This window comes from Boleophthalmus pectinirostris, unplaced genomic scaffold (genome assembly GCF_026225935.1).
Source record: "Boleophthalmus pectinirostris isolate CB_2022bp ecotype Guang Dong unplaced genomic scaffold, ASM2622593v1 HiC_scaffold_23, whole genome shotgun sequence".
Classification (NCBI taxonomy): domain Eukaryota; kingdom Metazoa; phylum Chordata; class Actinopteri; order Gobiiformes; family Gobiidae; genus Boleophthalmus; species Boleophthalmus pectinirostris.
The window spans coordinates 29,602,257-29,621,547 of record NW_026571207.1 but is presented as its reverse complement, the minus strand read 5'-3'; the positions used below and the strand labels follow the sequence as shown (position 1 = coordinate 29,621,547).

Below are 19,291 nucleotides of genomic sequence, written 5' to 3'. Positions count from 1 at the left end.
ATTGTAGCTCTGCTTTTTGTGTGCAGTACTGTATTTTTTCAATCCAACCATAAAAACATGAGGAAAGACTCTCACAAGATCATTTTTAGTACGTGTGCACGATCTTGTGGCAGTTCCGTCTCATGAGATTTTGTGGCACGAGATCTTGTCCCATCCGTATATAATAAACGTTCTTGAGCTACCACGCCAGTCTTTCAGTGAGCACTTGGACTTGACTTAATTCAAATATATCTGTTGTTTATACTGTCTGTTTGAGTTGAGACACTCAGTTGATTCTTAGGAAAAGTTTAAGCTCAGAGTCTGCAGTCTGACCGAGTAGAGAAGGTTAACTGGCTAAACATTTACTGAAGCTTAGAAGCAGAGTCTCAGAAATACTTGCTTCAGAGACAGTGTTGGAGTTGAGAGTGTGTCTGTCTGCAGAGTACATTAGCGCGACCATTGATTTGCTCTTAAAAACAGTGAGTGCAGAGAGTACACAACAATGATGTTCCCTATAAACAGGGCTGAGTGACAATCTGTTTTTTATGTCATAGAAAGTCTCCATCTGCTAATCTAAAAATATCAGTTATGTTTTGCACTAGTGTTACTTTAGTAACACTACTTTACTACTTACTACTACTTTACTTTAGTATTTGTTATGTTAGTTCTCTTTTGTTTTAATGGGCTCATATTTCACTATTTTCTGATCTCTGTTATAATGCTGTTTCCTCATCAAAAACATACCTGGAGTTATGTTTTGTTTTTGTTTCAGTCACACGTTTAACACACAAACCTTGCATATTTCTAGCCAGCCTGGCTCCACCTAATGCCTCCGCTCAAATTTAATTTCTCTCCAGTGACTAGGTCAGGAATCAGAATACAATAGACGGTTCGCAAAAACCCCAGAAGTGCAAGTTCGGGCATCAGCCAATCAGTGAAGAACCAGACATTCTGTGTTGTCAACGATTCCTAAGATCAAGGAACAAAGAGAATGTTTGGTGAATTTTATCAAGGGGAAAGACATTATTGTCCTTCTTCCTACGAGATTTGGGAAAAGCTTAATATACCAGTTAGCTCCGTTCGCGGCACATTACCTACATCATGAAGAAAAGACGTAGGGAATTAAGTCTTCCAAATACACACATTTTAAATCTATAAAAAACTACATAAATCTGTGGCCTATTTTGTCATTCTAGCCTATATTCATGCAATTTATAACCTTTTGGAACACTTACATTTGCAAAGATGTCATTTTATTTGGTTTCTTTTTCCCTGAATACTTCCTAGGCCAGTCGATTTTGACCTATGCCCTTTAGCGGCCCTTCGTGGTGGAAATTCAAAAGGTAGTCATCTGTTTTTGCAATCAAGATTCCAATCCGTGAGACAGTCTGATGGTATTTTCAAGAGGACTTAACTTTTGAAGCCTTTTCTACATTGGACCAGGCGAGTGAGGGATTATACAGACTAGAATCAAACAACTTTCACATATTAATCAACCAGTAATTCTATCTATGACCCATTTCTAGTTTGACTTAGACACTGAAAACACTCTGTTCTACCTTGTGATGTCATGTGGTAATACAGGAAGTGCTCCATATATCTTCACCAGAATAATTTGAATAATTTGGATCAATCATTAACTTGAAAACTAACATCACAAGTTGGAACAGAGCATTTTGGGCTTGGACAGTAGTCTAGTCTATACTTACTTTATTGATCCACAAGGGAAATTATTTGGACACAGTAGCTCACACAAAACATTATATTAACAAAGAGCAAAAATATAAACGGTAACAACAAATTCAAAATAAGTAGCTAGAATAGTTTTGTGCATAAAAAGGTTTTGTCTGAATGTTGTCTTCATATTTGTGCAAAAGGTTTATGCAACTGATGCTAATGCAGAAGAAAAAAACAACGACAGTCATTTTGAATGTGTTTGTTATACCTGAGAAAACATTCTACTGGTGACTGGACGTGAACTCCCCAGAGACGGAGCTAAGATTTCAATCAGAGCTGAGCGCCAAGATGAGGTCATACCAACAAACGCTGCCCCTATTATGTAAAACTGACAAAGACACCCTACCTCATATCACTCCCAGGAGAAATTCCCCTTCTATGACTTTACAACTAAGCTACACAAACATTTGAATTGCAAAAACTCATTTCCAAACACAAACTTTATGCTGACCCTCACATTCAAATTCACAAGTCTGTTTATTCATGCAAAAATTAAACCTTCTGACGAGCTTTTCCTGTTTTTGCTGTTGCCAAAGTGGAGCGTTCTTTCCTTATTGCCATTGTAAAAGCACAAAGGAGCTCTTACATGCAGGATCTGTGTCAAAGTCTTCACTTTCGCTCCAGATCAGATTTACAGCTCATGTCTGTCTCACTGAGTCCATAGGTCAGTAGTGAGCTGTCAGTCTGTCTGATAGGGCACATTTGGCTGAGCCCTGGTGGTTATAGTGAGTACACTTGTCACAACAACACATTTTTAAGTAAATATAGACCAGGCATGTTCAGACTTTTTTTTGTTGCTGTTGTTTAAACACTTAGGCTTCCAGGTAAATTGGCCCAAATGTCCATAACCAGTACTTTTTTTTTTTTTTTTTCCCAGCAGTTAAGGCTGTGCAATTCATTGAATTTTGATCACGGTTTCAATTTGTGTGTCAAACAATCTCCAAACTGTCCAAGCAAAGTTTATTTGGGGATATAAATAAGTATATGTTTTTTTTATTTTTTTTTTTTTTTTTTAAATATAGAGATTGTAGAACAGCTGGATGTATTAGTTTGTTTTTTTATGCCTTATTTCATGTCCAAAGTATATTTTATTTATTTTATATTTTATACATTGCAAAACTGCTGTAAGGTTCATATTTGTAGTCTATATTTATTTTCAATTTGAAAGTTTTGCGTAAATTATCAATAACAAAATTTTTTGTTTTGTTTTGTTTTTTTTGCGACAGAGAGAGAAATGCTGAATAAATGCACCGTGTAACAATAAAAAATATCGTTTTGAATAATCGTGATTTCAATGTTGACCAAAATAATCGTGATAATGATTTTTTCCATAACAGAGCAGCCCTAACTGCAATACTGACAAAGTTAACATTTAATATTTAGTGTATCTTTTTGAGAATCTGATGATGAATAAAGGTCTGGAGTCTACGTTGAATGATAAGTCGATATATTCATTACTGTAACAGGCCTACAGTTAGTTGGCATCTATGCTTTTATGTTTAAATGCCCTTACAGCTAATATATGATACTTGATTTGGGCCTTGTTTTATTTTTACTGACAAAATTCAAGATAGCTTTCCAACTGTGCAGAGTGTGCATGTTTTCCCCCTGTGTTTGGGTGGGTTTCCTCTGGGCACTCCGGTTTCCCCCGTCCGTCCAAAACATGCACAACAGTTAAAATCCTCCAACTAATGTAGTCCTGACCAAGACCAGCTCAAGATCTAGAAATGGGTACAGAACTAAAGCCCCCACTGCTCCTGACAGGTTGCCCCAGTGACATTGAAGGATGGGTCAAACGCAGAGGACAGGTGTTCCTACAGAAACAGGTGGTGGGTTTCAGATGACGTCACATTGTATAGGCCAATAATATTTAACACAGATCTCGCATGTAAAATGTTGTTAAAATGAGTCTAGTCACTATTAGAACTGATCAGATTCGACATTTGTGAATTTATTTTTTGATATTTCATGGTAAAGTACAATGTAATCAATTGATAGCCTACTTTATGGTCACTCTGGGAAGGTTTTATCTGTAATTACCATGGAGACACATTGCGCACATTAGTAAACACTGCCAAAAAAGTTTGAAGATAGTCTGAAAACCCAAGAAAAAACACAATATTGATTTAAACCGTACATTTTCAGAAGCCTGTGATCAATACAAGCATTCATGGTCTGTTTAGGAGTTTGATTTTAAACAAAAAAAAATGTAGTGACGAATCAGATTAAGTCTAAATTGAGTAACAAAACTTCAGACTGAGTTGTACCTTCAGTCAGCATGACACCCCCAGGAAATGTTGATGGCATCAGCTGCACACTATCAATAGAGAAAACAGGCCCCCACCCCCATCCTGACCTAATCACATCCTAGAATCTGAAAAGTGTAATGTTCAGAAGATAAGACCAGGCATACTTTGTGACACTGTAGACTGTAATCCTGCCATGATGAGGATAATTCTAACTAAATGCTGCAATGTTGTATTTTGGGCGAGGCTGTAGGGAGACGGTCTGGACTTCAGTAAACGTCACAGTGTTTTCCATCCAATTCAGACTTGATGTAATCAGGAGTAAGCCTATTTGGTCTATAAACACTCGGAGCTTAGGTAGTAAATGAGTACACAAGTCTGCTCAAAAGGCAAAGATGGTAAGTTTTAGATTAGGAGTCACTGTAGTAGTAATAGTAGTAGTAGCAGTAGTGGTAGCAGTAGTTGTAGTAGTCGTACTATATTGATTCTTTTGAGCTTTAAGTCATGTTATAATGCTGTTACCTTCTCAAAAACATACCTGGAGTTGTGTTTTGTTTCATCCACATGTCTGAGTAACCCGTAATTCTTAATCGGCCTATATTTCCAAAGTTCAAAATGCTCTGTTCCACCTTGTGATGTCATGTTGTGGTAGTTTTAAAGTTTTCAACAGCTACCTTTTACATTTAGTTCAGTAGAGATTGGCAAATCAAGGGCTGAAATGATCCAAATGATTCTAGTGAAGGTGTATGGAGTTTTAAAACACAGTAGAGCACTTCCTGTATTACCACATGACATCACTGTTTTTTTGTTGTTGTTTTTTTTGTTTGTTTTTTTCAAATTTAGTGAAGACAAATGCAGGGTTTCTGTGTTAAACATGTGTGAATGAAACAAAACAAAACTCCAGGTATGTTTGTGATGAGGAAACATTATATCAGAAAATAGCATAATATGGGCCCTTTAAGTGTGTGAGCGCCAATATTTCCTTGAGTGGAAAAACAGTCAGTCTATATTTCAGATACGTCACTTTAATTCCATTTATTTGTTCTCTTATTTTTAGGCAACGCTGGCGCTCCACCTCTCTTTAAGCAAATAATCATTTGAATATTTGTGATTTATTATATTTTCCACTGAGCTGCCTGTACTTCCCATGTTTTCCATCCACTGTGTTTACATTTCAACAGCCTCAGCCAAATAGGCTTTAACTCTGCAAAGCTGCTCGAAGAGTTAATTGAATCAGAGCATGCTCTATATTGATCCTAACTGTGTGTGTGTGTGAGTGTAGTGGGCACTAAGTCTGATCAATGCCTGCCGCTGTATGTCTTTGGTTAATGTCTGAAATCTGACCTTTTCCTCTGATGGGAGCTCTGCCACTCGTGTGATGTGGTGTGAAACCAAAGAGCAGAAAATCCTCTTTTACAGACATTTTAATGCACCATGAAAACAGAGAAGGTAGCTTGCATTTCTCAAGGTAACTGTAACTCATGTTGGACATAGAACGCTGTGAGAATACACATGCAGGAATATGTATTGTCAGTTTTTTTAATCAGTTCTGGAGATCTCTAGGAATAAGATATTGCCACGACACTGAATCAAAACAACTGGACTTACTAAACTTTTGCAGCCTACATTTTGTTACTAACCAAGCAGCATCCTCAGGGCTTTGTGTTTTAGCTTTTGTTCAGTAGAGGTTGGCAAAAATTTAAGTCCAGTTGTTTTAATTCGATTTCATGATAATAAAACTATTGTTGATATTTACCAGACCTGCAAAATTAATTGGTGATCAGCCAGAGCATTAAATGTCCTTATATACACTTGGGACAGCCCAATTGCAGCTGCTAATTTTACATTTTAGTAGTAGGTGCCATTTGTTTTCACATACAGTAAATGGACCGTGTGCTTCTCTCACTGGTTAATCCACCTGTCAGTCACGCCCATCTGAAGTCAAGGAGGCAGAGTGTTCCAGACCTAAACGTCTTTGTAATGTTTTGTTAAAGTGTGTGTGTTTTGGCTGGCAGGCACTAAAACTGGATTGACCGTGTTACTAATGTTAGAAACCAAAATGAAGCATTTGTTTGAAAAAGAAAAACAAACCTTGAGGTGTAATTTCTCAAACATTTGTATTTATACACTATGAATTACAGATGCGGTGCTATTATTATCTTTTTGAGCAACACTTTGATTTCTGATGTGTTATTTTTAACATTGCGTTAGGCGTCAAATGCTTTTCTTCGTGGAGATGTTTTTGCTGTGTCTGGAATGTTTCACAGTATGGTTTTAAACCTTTCTATCATGATGACGACCACACCCGACTAAGTTACATGTCAGATCTGTGGAGAGGTGACCCCGCTCAGTCAGAATGTCTGTCTTTCTAAGTATTTTTGAGCTATTAAACCACCTGTAATTGAATAAAGTAAGTGGTAAAGTAGAGCTGTTTGATGTCATACTGTGGCACATTCTAAGCAGAGCAATGACATACCCATAGAAACAAGCAGGTGATGGACGCTCATCCAGAAAGTTACAGAGTGCACTTTTAAAATAATAATCAATCCATTCCCATTCATTTAAATGGAGAATTTGAAAACATTTGGCTGCTAAAATACGATGTAAAATAGGCTGATTTGTGTAAAATGTTCAATGTTTATGTTAGGGATGGGCATTCGATGAAATTTTCTTAATCGATCGTCGGAAGAATTAACGATCGATTATCGATTAATCATTAACGTTTTTATATTAAAATGATCATCATTATTATTACTATCTGCACTACTAATGTGCATAAATAAATTCAACTTTACGACATATAAACCGTAATGACTCTAGAGCCACATCAGCCCGTTTGAAATTATAATGTGTTTAATTCACTTATGCGCAACTCTCACAGAAACTAAACTTAAAACAGCATCGCTAATTTGCATAAACTCAGCGAAGATAAAACTACAGCTCTTGTGTCGCTGATGCGGTCAACTTCTGTCAGATTAAAAGACATGACTCAGTGGAATACAGGTTAGTGTGACCAGATTTGCGTTTGTCAAAACCAGGACACTGTACGGGGGGAGGGAGGTTGGGACTCGTCATCGACATTGCGCGACTCTCACCTGGTAAAACTTTTTCCCACTGGACACCGAAACATATGTGCTGCTTTATACACTGTGCACATGGACTCACACGTGTCCCGAACGTAACGGAAAGCATGGAATTTCTTGTACAAATCATCGTTAAATACGCATTTGTGCTTCGGTACACTGCAGACTGACCGACTGTTTGTGTTTGCTCGCTCCTTCTGAGTGCAGAGAGACACATGTACAGACCCCTGTTTGGTCACGCTACGCACAGCAAACTACATTCGGTTTGTCGATTAAAATTAACGTAATCGATGAAATTCTTAATGATCAATTATCAATTAATCGATTAATCATGCCCATCCCTAGTTTATGTGCACCAATGCCTTGTTGTTGTGTTTTGTTTCATTTACCCATGTTTGAGTAACTTTGCATTATTAGTCTGTCTATATCTTTAAAGTTCAAAATCTTCTGTTCCACCTCGTGATGTCATGAAGCAGTAGTTTTTTTAAGTTTACAGCTACCGTTTTCCTTTTGTTCAGTAGAGATTGGCATTCCCAGGCCTGAAGTTATCCAAATGATTCTAGTGAAGGTATGTGGAGTTTAAAAACACACTCGAGCACTTCCTGTATTACCACATGACATCACAAGGTGGAGCAGAGAGCTTCCAATTTGAGAGAAGAACAGTCTAAATATGCAGGGCTTGTGTGTTTAAATGTGTGAATGAAACAAAGCACAACTCCAAGTTTGTTTTTGTTGAGGAAACATTATAACATCGATCAGAAAATAGTGTAATATGGAAACTTTAAAATGGCTTTGTAGTCTGTTTATAACTTATTTTCTATTAAGATCAGCAGCCCGATTCTAAGTAATACAACCTTAATGACGATGACAGTGCCCATGCAACTTCCAGAATAAGGCAAATATAGACACACAGTTGAAAGCACGTGCCAGGCTCTGACTCCAGAGACCAGAGCTGTGCGACCGAACGGGGGAGATGGGAGTTCTTACACTGCAATTAGACCAAGGCCAGATGAAGCGTGGACAATTTTCCTGCAAATTAATTTTACTTGGCAATGGCACAGTGCAGGCTTGTTTTAAGGGAGAGACCAGCTACAACGGCGGGGAAGAAGAGATATAGATTTCTGATAGAGTTCACTTCAAAGCAAGATCCAAACACTAAATAAACAGAACCACAAAGCAGTTAAAGGAGAAGCAGAAGTAATAGTTAATCGTTAATCTATTCTTGCCAGTGGTTCTGCAAATTTTCACATCAAGTTACCACCTAAAAGTTTTTTTTTCAGAGCACCAACAAACAACTTAGCGCAATATTATCACCCTCTTGAAGTGAATACCACCTAGAGGAGTTCACATAGTACTACCAGTGGACCTCTACCACACTTTGAGAAATACAGTTTGGGGTCCTAGTAATACTGTAAATACATAATAACATCCTCAGTAATGCAAAACCATGAAGTAGTAGTTTTGTATATTAGTTAAAGGTCCTATATTACGCAAAATTGACTCTTGTGAGTTTTCAGCCGTGTTGTAATGTTGTCACTTCATCAAAAACATACCTGGACTTGTGTTTTCTTTCATTCACACATGTTTGAGTAATCTTTTATTTTTACTATCTACATTTCCAAAGCTCAAAATGCTCTGTTCCACCTGGTGATGTCACGCAGCGGTAGTTTTCAAGTCAACCGAAATTGCCCTGGAATTTCCTACTAAACAAAAAAGGTACAGAGATTATCCACATGATTCTAGTGAATGTGTGTGAATTTTAAAAACACAGTGGTGCACTTCCTGTATTACCCCATGACATCACAAGGTGGAACAGATTGTTTTCCGTTTGAGAGAAGAGCCCAGCTTAAATGTGCAACTCCAGGTATGTTTGTTATGAGTAAACAACATGATAATATAGATGTATTATAAATGGGCCCTTTAATAATAGTTTTGTGATGATAGTAGTTGTGCGGTAAAAAAGCAGCAATAGGACCAGACTCGCAGACTTTAATCCTTTTTTTTTTTCTTCATATTTGCAGAATTTGATTATCTTGATTTCTCCTCTAGAGGTTTGTAAAATTGTTGGACAAGTTCCCGTAATTTATCTCCAGCTAATTCCTTTTGGGAATCACTATTATGGTTCTTTGACCAAAGTAAACAACTTCTCCTAAAGATTAAATTCTGATAAGCTTCCATTTTAGTTCCTTATTTGAATTCCGCAAAGTTGTTATAAAAACACAGTGGAATTATCCGCTGTACTTCTATCTTACCATAAGGTTGGGAGGAGCTTCTTCTCTCCCAGGTTGTTGTCTGGTTCAGCTGTTTTTATCATAAAGGACTGCAAAATTAATGGAGATGTGATTGTTATGGTTGCAATTAACAAGAGATAAATGATACAATAATTCAAAGGGCTTATAATATATATCTATGTTATTTTGAGCTTTGGAGTTGTAGACAGACTCATAATAATAAATAATAATAAAGGATTACTCAAATGTGTGAATGAAACAAAACACAACTTCAGTTTTTTTTTTTTTTTTTTTTTTTTTTTTTTGATGAGGTAACAGCATTATAACATGGCTTAAAGTTCACATGAGTCACTTTTTTGTGTAATATTTGGACCTTGAAGTAACATAACATCTATCTGCATACATTACATTTTCTGTCTTATAAATCAAAACAAAAAGAAGCAAAAAAAAAAACTTCTAACTTTGCAGTTTACATCTCTACAAACATGTTCTGAAATGCATGTTTCTTGTATTAGTTCAGCAGTTAATATTTCAGTCTTCTCTCAAAGGTTAATGCTAAGAGACTGTTTTAAAATATGAAATGAAATGCATTTAAAATCACAATATTTGCCAGTAGACATTTTTACATTATTGTTAAGCTTTACCATGACCGCATTTTCGTTGTATTTGATTTTGTGCGGTGCAGCCCTGCCCGTCTTAAAGCTGGCCTTATTTGGCTTGTGTTTTGACCACTTACCTCCTCCTGTGTCCCAGAGGAGAGCCTGTTTCCGTATGACCTAATTTGGACATCCTGGTCTTACTCTCACTCACGCTGCTATCTGATTGGACGATTTCATGGTCACAACACACACAAGCAGAAGTAGGAAGATGACAGACACATGTGTAGACTGAATTTCCTTATATGCTTGCACCGTTGATGAGTTTAACATGGGAACTGTGCCATAGAACTGTGCATTCTACATATTAATTACAATATTATTCTCATATTGTATTGCTGTTTAGTTCATATTTTGGTAATTATGTGGAAGTTTAAAATTACAGTTTAATTCTTTGACTTACTAGTAGATGTATGCATGCAACACCCCGGTTAATCTTCTTATATCACTCAAGACCCAACCTATAGTAAATATTAGGGATGTAGCAATAACCGGAATATATATGGTATCATAATACCATCACAATATATCAAATTAGAAGTCTGTCTGCTTAAATGAATACCTAAGATGCAACAATAGCTAAAAAAAAAACAAAACAAAAAAACAGGGAACTACACAGCCCATGATCCTTTGCTCTGTTTCAGTGCAGACTTCATGAAGAAATAAATGTTATATGCATTTTTAAAATCAGCTCTTTTGATTAAGTCTTGTCAATGCATTTTAAGAGGAAAAAGTAGTATATTCATAGTTTATCATACAGTGAGACGTAGATCTTCAAAATATACCGAGAGATTTGGATATTGTTACATCTTTTTTTTCTTTTTTTTAATTTAAGACACTGGGCGTATGCTTTATTACCTGGTCCCCGAAGGGTTGACCAGGTTTTGTTTTCACCCTGTGTGACTGTCTGATTGTTACTAACTTTGGTACGTGGGTCAAGCTCTCGTGCCCGATGCCACAAAAAAAAGTTTGGTGACGATCCAAGGTCATTTGAAGTCTCACGGGTCAATTGAAAGGTCACGCCATTATAAAGGATAGGCAATTTCGCCAATTTCTGAACCATCTGTGGCCTAAAATATTCACCCAATCATCACACAAGTTGGCACACACATAACCGGGGTACACTGGATGTTACAGGTTGAAACCGGTCAATGTCACTTGAAGGTCAAGGTAACCAAGGTCAAATATACGTTTTTGGTCATAACTCCGTGAAGGATCGAGCTAGAGCAATGGGAGTGGTCTCAAAATCTCAGAAAACGTAAACACAGACATTCTCATGTGTGACCAATATCACACAAATGTTCATGGGCCTGTACAGATACACACATTGCATTGTGGATATAACGATCATGTAATATGGTCTGGGCTCCTCATAAGCTTCTTCCGTGGTGATGAACTGACCCCACTGATGCCTCATGGGGGACCAGGTTGCTTTCTCCGATTGCACTTGTTTCTTCCCTGGAGAAAAATATGACATGAATCATATTATACAGTTACGCATTTCTTATTTAAAGGTACACTATGTACTTTTTCTGGAAGCCCCCCCTCTGCTTGCCTTATGAGATGTTAATGTTTTGCCTTGAATGTGCCACAGTAAAGCATTGATTAAACTTCTCAATGTTGCATTTATTCAACAGTTTTAAGTGCTAAATATTGAGTGAAAAGAGTGTATTCTCAATCTGAACGTGGTTACCTCTCCACAGATCTGACCTGTAACTTGGCCTGGTGGCGTCAGCTGGTTGTCTCCATGGATACATAAGATTAAATTAATTCCATATTGTTGAACATTTGACATTCCAGCACTATGTAACTTTTCTGGTGAAGGGTCAGTCGCCGCCTTGTCTCCATGGAGATGTAATTGCTTTGCCTTGAATGTTATGCACTATGGAAATAAACTTTTCACAATAGAGACAAGTTACTGGTCAAATCTATGTAGAAGCAAGCCTTAACATAGTAAGAATTCATGTTTTCCAGGGTATTTTTGAGCTATAAAACACCTGAAAGTCAATATACGCAAGGCAGATAATTTAATACCATACGGTGGAACATTCCGTGCACAGAAATAACATCTGACAAGCAAGTAGCAGACATCCACCTTAGTGCACCTTTAAATGCATTTGGAATGACATGACCTGACTTCCCCCTTTTGAACGCTGAATCCACTTCACATAAAACAAACCTGCACAAACAGTGTCTTTATAACCGTCCATTGACCGTTTGTCACTTCCTGGTGGGTCTAATAATAACTTCCTGTCTTGTCCCCGGGCTCGCAGATTAAAAAGCAGCAGCAGGACGTGATGGGCTTCCTGGCGGCCAATAAGATCGAGTACGAGGAGTGTGACATTGCCGCCAACGAGGAGAACAGGAAGTGGATGAGAGAGAACGTACCGGAAGATTCAAGGCCCACCACGGGGAACCCACTGCCCCCCCAGATCTTCAATGAGACCAAGTACTGCGGGGTAAGAGGCTCTGTGGTGGAGCTGTATGATGTAATTAGGGCTGTTACTGTTGTCGACCAAAGAAATTCTTGGTCAATGAAAGACTGGCCCGGTGCAGTGATTAGTTGACCAAAAGAGGAATTAGCAAAATAAGAATCTCAAAATTAAAGACAGACCGATATATCAAGCCGATATTTACTGCATTGGCTTTCAGCCATAAATCTCTGGCAGATGCTGATATTTCTTTGGCACAACCAGCTGTCTAAATGGCCATGAAAAATAGATGCATAAAGCAAGTCCAAAGAGTACTGCAGATATGTGACTACCCTGGACTCTACACGGTTTCTGGTAAAAGAAGGTTGTGGATGAGTTGATACTACATTTTAATTAGATAATTTGGGAGAAATTACCTCAGTCTGCTCTACATTTTGGCCCAAAAGTATCGGCAGAGATCATCAGTCATAGGTTCTCTAGATTCTAAACAATCGTCATTGGCCATATATAATACAGTACAATATAAACAATGTTGGGAAGGTCACTTTTAAAATGTATTCCCCTACAGATTTCAGATTACGTACCCAAAATGTAGTTTGTAATTTAATCCATTAAATGACTTAAAGTGAGTAACATAATCTGAATACTTTGGATTACTTGATTTGCTGTAGAGAAGCAAAGACTAGGATATCGTAACATAAGATGCTTTGTTTGCTAAAAGAAAATAAAAAGCCCAGACTTTACTTAACCAAATTAAAAATATTAGTGATAGAAGAGGAGGAGACACGTCCACGCAGCATGGTTTAGTCCTGTTAAATCCTGTTTTAGACCTGGTTTAGTCCTTGTTTAGTCCTTGTTTAGTCCTGGTTTAGTCCTGGTTTAGATCTAGTTTACATCTAGTTTAGGCCTGGTTTTAGCCCAAAATGTGAAAACAGGAAAATACTGCCTTGTAATCCATTTATTTCAACAAAGTAACTGTAATCCAATTACCACTCATTGAAACAGTAACTGTAACTGAATACAGTTACTCATAATTTGTACTCTGATTACGTAACTCTGGTACATGTAATCTGTTACTCCCCAACACTGAATATAAACAAATAAAAGGACATGAAAAGTACTAGTAGCTTAGATATTTGTGCGTATAAAGGCCGAGTAAATTCACAATCCATTCTCAAATTGCTGGATAATTCATTGAAGTTTTCTCCATTGGTCTACGTGAATTGTAATACCTATAAAATAATTAGACGACTAATAAAATATTTGGTCAGCTAAGGAAACATTGACTAAAGGCCTACGGAGCAAGTGGCAATAAAAACACATGGCTTTAAAGGCATCATTTTATATTGATTGTGCTTCTCTTTGTTTTTTGCGATGTTATTTCCAAGCCAGTTAAAATAATGAGTAAACCTTATAGCTTAAAATCACTACATCAGTCGCTTTATAGGACTTTGCAACTGGTCAGTTTACCCAACAGAAGCAGTTAGAAACTATTAAACATTGGTCAATAAAACATGAGCAGACTGAGCAACATTCACTAGAAACAATATATTAAAACTGTCCCAGGGCGTCCTTCGTGGCAAGTTTTCAAAATCTCCAAGTGTGTCAGTTTATTAACAGTGTTGCTAAAGAAATGCTGCAACTGTGAGAATGTTTTTTGATTACAAACTAAAATACATTTCAGGCATTTCACTGATACACAGTGTGAGTGCTGTGCAAAAGTATGTGAAGGCTTAACTGTACTATTTGCTTTTTAACATTCTTGCTGCATCTGCTTAGTGCAAACAAGTCAGAAGTAACGATGAATTAGCGGAGTTTAAAGGTCCTGTATTACACAAAATTGACTATTGTGAGCTTTTAAGCCATGCTATGTTATTACCTCATCAAAAGAATACCTGGAGTTGTGTTTTGTTTTTTTCATTCACACATGTTTGAGTAATACTACATTATTAGTCTGTCTGCATCTCCAAAGCTCATAATGCTCTGTGCCACCTTGTGATGTCATGAAGTGGTAGTTTTCATGTGAACAGCTTTCATCTTTTGTTCAGTAGAGATTGGCCACACAACTCTGGGGTATGTTTTTTTGAAGAGGAAACAACATTATAACATAGATCAGAAAGTAGTGTAATATGGGCCCTTTAAGTCTGTTAGTTGAAGAGTGCATGAAGCCTCATAAATCTATGGAAAAATATCTTATAGATCAGCTACATGAGTGACACATTTTAATCCACTCAGATTTCACTACACTAGCATAAAACTGAACATGATTTATATAGACTGTAAAGTCCCATGACTCAGATCAGAAGATTGGCTCTGGGCACGTCCCCATGTCCATGCCCTCCAACACAAGCAGCCTCTCTGGACAAAGGACAGGCTGATCCACAATAGTTTTCCTACAGTGAAAATAAAGGACTATTTTTCTATACTTAAAAATATATCTCCAGATTTCACACACTTTGCTTTTCCTTCCCGAGAAGGAGGATCTAAGGACAGGGATGCTCTGGGGCAGTTTGTTATTGGCCAGTGACTGTTAAAATAAAGTCCTTTATAATTTAATTGAACTGAACTGGCACGTACAAATTAAGCTTTATAAACTAAAACCCATAAAGGCCCTATAATACGCTATTTTCTGATCTGTTATAATGTTGTTTCTTCATCAAAAATATATCTGGACTTGTGTTTTGTTTAATTCACACATGTTTAAAACACAAACCTTGGATATTCGGCTGTGTCTCCCAAACCGAAAACACTGTTCCACCTTGTGATGTCATGTGGTAATACAGGAAGTGCTCCACTGTGTTTATAAACTCCACGCACATTCACTAGAATCATTTGGATGAGTTCTGTCCTTGGAATTTCCTACTAAACAGAAGGTAAAAGTTAGGTTAACTTGAAAACTACTGCTGCATGGATTTTTTAAAAGTCCATACACCTTCACTAGAACCATTTGGATAATTTCAGACCTGGAATTATCCAAATGGGAAAAGGTAGTTGTTAACTTGAAAACTACCGCTTGATGTCATCACAAAGTGGAACAGAGCTTTCTGAGCTTTGGAGATATAGACAGACTAACAATAAATGATTAATCAGACATGTGTGAATGAAACAAAACACAACTCCAGGTATGTTTCTGAAGAAGTAACAACATTATTACATTTATTATTACATGGCTTACAAGAGTCAAATTAGTGTCATATACCTTTTAACTCAATAATACTGAAAACAAACAATGCATATTTATCCTTAGTGCTCTGAAACCTAATCAATGCTATTATTGATACAATTGTATTTTTAGCAAGCTGTTTAGCACTTATTAGCAGCATTATCATCTCACCTTTGATCGATTTGACCTGAACCGTAAGTGGTGCTGTGCTGTATAACTTTGCCTCTCTAGGATCAAGGACTACAAGCACCACAATACTGAAGAAACATGCACTAGTTTGTTATAATCTCAGTCTCTAAGTCCTTTGAGCTCTGTCCCACTCTATAGCACTATGCATGGTCCCCATCTGTTCCTGTTTAACCCGCACAAGTCCACTACAGGGCTGCTAACAGGAGGCAACAGGAGGGGGCCACAAGAAGCACAGATGTAGGCCTCTCTAGTGGTGGGAAATACAGAGAAAAAATATTGTGTTGTTTTGACCATATGCAAAATTCAAGTATATGTTTTCTATAAATAAAACTGCAAAAAGTTAGCAGAAAATGTTTAAAAAGAACAATAAAAATGCTACATGACCTCCCAAATAAGGGGATAAGTGAAAGAGATAAGTGCTATTTCTGCACCTTTGTGGTTCATTTCAGATTATTATTTTTTTAATAATAGTGATATTTTAATTTTTGTCAATATTACCCACCCCTAGGCCTGTTACAATAATTAATCTATTTATGAACTAAAGAAAACAATTGTTATTCTATTTATACACTTTATTTGCACAAACAAATTTACTTTTAGTTGTGCATTAACATTTCCAGTTGACGAGAGTTGAAAAATCGTGGTATGTATTTATTGCAACTCATGTTTTATTTTATGTAACTCTTTGGTTGGGGGTTCGTCACCTGCTGGTTTCTATGGATATGCCATTGCTCTGTGTGGAATGTTCCACAGTATGACATTAAACACATCTACCTTACATTTATTCAACTGCAGGTGGTTTTATAGTTCAAAAATACCTCGAAAAACTGGCATTCTGACTGTGAGCTGGGTCATCACTCCACAGATCTGGCCTGTAACTAGGTCTGGTTTGGCCTGAAGATAGAAATGTTTAATGCCAGACTGTGAAACATTCAAGACAAACAAAATAACAAATACACAAATAACATCTTCATGGAGAAAAGCATTTGAGGTCCCTCTACCAGAAAGGTTAATGTGCCTTTATTCAGTGGCGTAGTGGGGATTTTTTTAAGAAGGTTTACCCAATTTGTGACATCATCGATGTGATGAACCCCCCACGCCCATTCACCTCCACCCCAAAAGCAATACACTCAACTTGACATGCGGAAATACACACAGGTGTCATATAGATTGAATATTAAAACACAGCAAACAACATAACATACATAAAGGTGTCAGCCCAGTAAAAATCTGTAATATTTGATGTTTTGTTTTGTTTTTTTACTCAAAATGATGCAAAATCATGTTATTAACATTTACGCCGTTCATAATCACCTACAGAACATAAATCATAGGCTACAACTAGGGCTGGGCGATATGGATCAAAAAATATATCTCGATATATTTTGCTATATCTCGATATACGATATATATCTCGATATATGTTCAAGAAAAAAATAATCCCCTAAAACTGAAAACTGCAAAAACAAATCTGCCAAATTCCACAAGGTCTTTTTTTTTTAAGTGAAGTGTAACAGGTCGGCAGTTCATATAGGAACATTTAAGATTACAAAAAACCTAATTACATAAATAATAATTTAACTGTAAAATAAAATTAATAATACATATTTCCTTCTTTTCATTCATAGATAAAACAACTCAAGACAAGCTCATCTTTGCATTAACTCTGTTATCCAAACCAGAACCAGAACCATGAGCTCCTTCAGCAGAAGAAACTCAGGATGTTCCTTATTTTAATAGATCCATGTTCCAGCAGTAAGGAGTTCTGAGGTTTCCCACAATCCACTGCAGATCAAACCCAACGTTTCCAAACACTATTGTACAAGTGACACTGCAACAGATTATTCATTAAAATCTTCTCCATAAATAAACTTTACATTACTAAACTTTTTACTAAACTTTACAATATATAAAGCACAACGACTTTAGAGCCACATCAGCCATTTTGACATTATAATGTGTTTAATGCAGTTTTGTGCACGTGTGTTTACGTTTTACAGAAACGAAACTTAAGCGCATGGCTCATGAACCAGGTCTAAACCAGGACTATAAACCAGGATTAATCTTGGACTTGAGAGGAAGAGAGAGAATCCCGAGCCTGTGGAGCAGGGTGTCTGCCAAGTGTGATCAGGCGATGGCTGTATAGTCAGTCCAGACCAGTCCAGAGTATAGAGCTCTGGACTGGTCCTTTCATCTGCAGCCACCCGACAGTCTGCGGGCACACCTCCGGGCTCCTCACAACACTGAGCCCTGGTTTAGTTCTGGTTTAGTCCTGTTTTAGTCCTGGTTCAGTCCTGGTTTCTTATGTTGCAGATCACTATAGGACAGTCCTGCAGATATCATGAGCCTATGCAGTTTGTTTTCACCGTTGCCAATAGCTCCAGTTTGACATTTAAGTTGTAGCTATTTTATATTTTTAATTTTTTTATATCTCACGTCGTTGGAAGTGGGCGGACGGCGTACCCCCATGTACCACGCCCACTACACCCCTGCCTTTAATATGGTGAACTTAGGGTCAGTCTACACAGAGTTATACTGTCAGGGGCAAAAAGCTGTCTAGCATATTATAGCTAATTGCATAATTTCTGTAGCAATATATCAAACTTAAAGATGCATTGTGTAACTTTTCTGAAGGATCCGTCACAAGCTTTTCTCCATGGAGATGTTATTGCTTTGTCTGGAATGTTTCATAGTATATCATTAAACCTTTCTATCTTCATGGAGACCAAACCAGACCAAGTTACAAGTCAGATCTGTAGAGTTGCCTGCTTTTCTAGGTATTTTTGAGCTCTAAACCACCCATAATTGAATAAATGTAATGTGGAACAGTGGCAGAGCAATGACATCTCCATAGAAACAAGCAGGTGACGAACCCCCAGCCAAAAAGTTACAAGGCACCTTTAAGAATTTGGTATTTGTTAGGCGTGCACAGAGGAGTATAGCCCTAGATCCAATTTCCCAAACAAAGAAAGTCACATTTTTCCCCAGAATCAAACAGCTGTATGGTGCTTTGTCTCCACAGCGCTGGTATGTGGGAGTGGGAGCGAGGAGGGAGGCTGCAGAAAGACACACAGTAAATAGGTGAACGCGTAACCTTGTTTGCTCCAGCACAAAGGCCGGAGCAGTGAGGCAGAACTGAGCAAATAACACAGGACTCACAATGGGCTTTTTACACAGAGGTGCTATGATATAAAGCTCTGACTCGCAAACCGCAAGGCAAAGCTACACAAACACTTACAAAACCACCAGTGATTAATGTTGAGTGCTTAAAGATGCAGTGTGGAGCTTTTCTGATGGCGCGTACACTATCTGCTTGTCTCCATGCAACTGCTTTGCCTAAATTAATGACATTCCACAATATGGCATTCAGCATATCTATCCAGCATTTATTTTGTGTGTTTTTATCGCTCCAAAATACCTGAAAAGCACCCATTCTTACTGTGAAATGGGTAGCTGTCCTCTGCTTCTTGTCTCCATGGAGATGTTATTTCTTTGTCTGGAATATTCCACAGTATGGCATTAAATATACCCAGCATTTTTTTGTTTTTGTTTTTTTAATGCTCAAAAATGCCTGA

The 19,291-nt window shown here is 37.4% G+C and overlaps 1 protein-coding gene across 1 annotated transcript in view; it reads left to right on the top strand.

Moving 5' to 3' along the window:
- Nucleotides 1–19,291, top strand: part of sh3bgrl (SH3 domain binding glutamate-rich protein like) — a 31,324-nt gene that overhangs the window by 4,672 nt on the left and 7,361 nt on the right. The window contains exon 2 of the mRNA XM_020917713.2: nucleotides 12,206–12,391. Coding sequence (XP_020773372.1) covers nucleotides 12,206–12,391 — 186 coding nt within the window. The remainder of the gene's footprint in view (nucleotides 1–12,205; nucleotides 12,392–19,291) is intronic.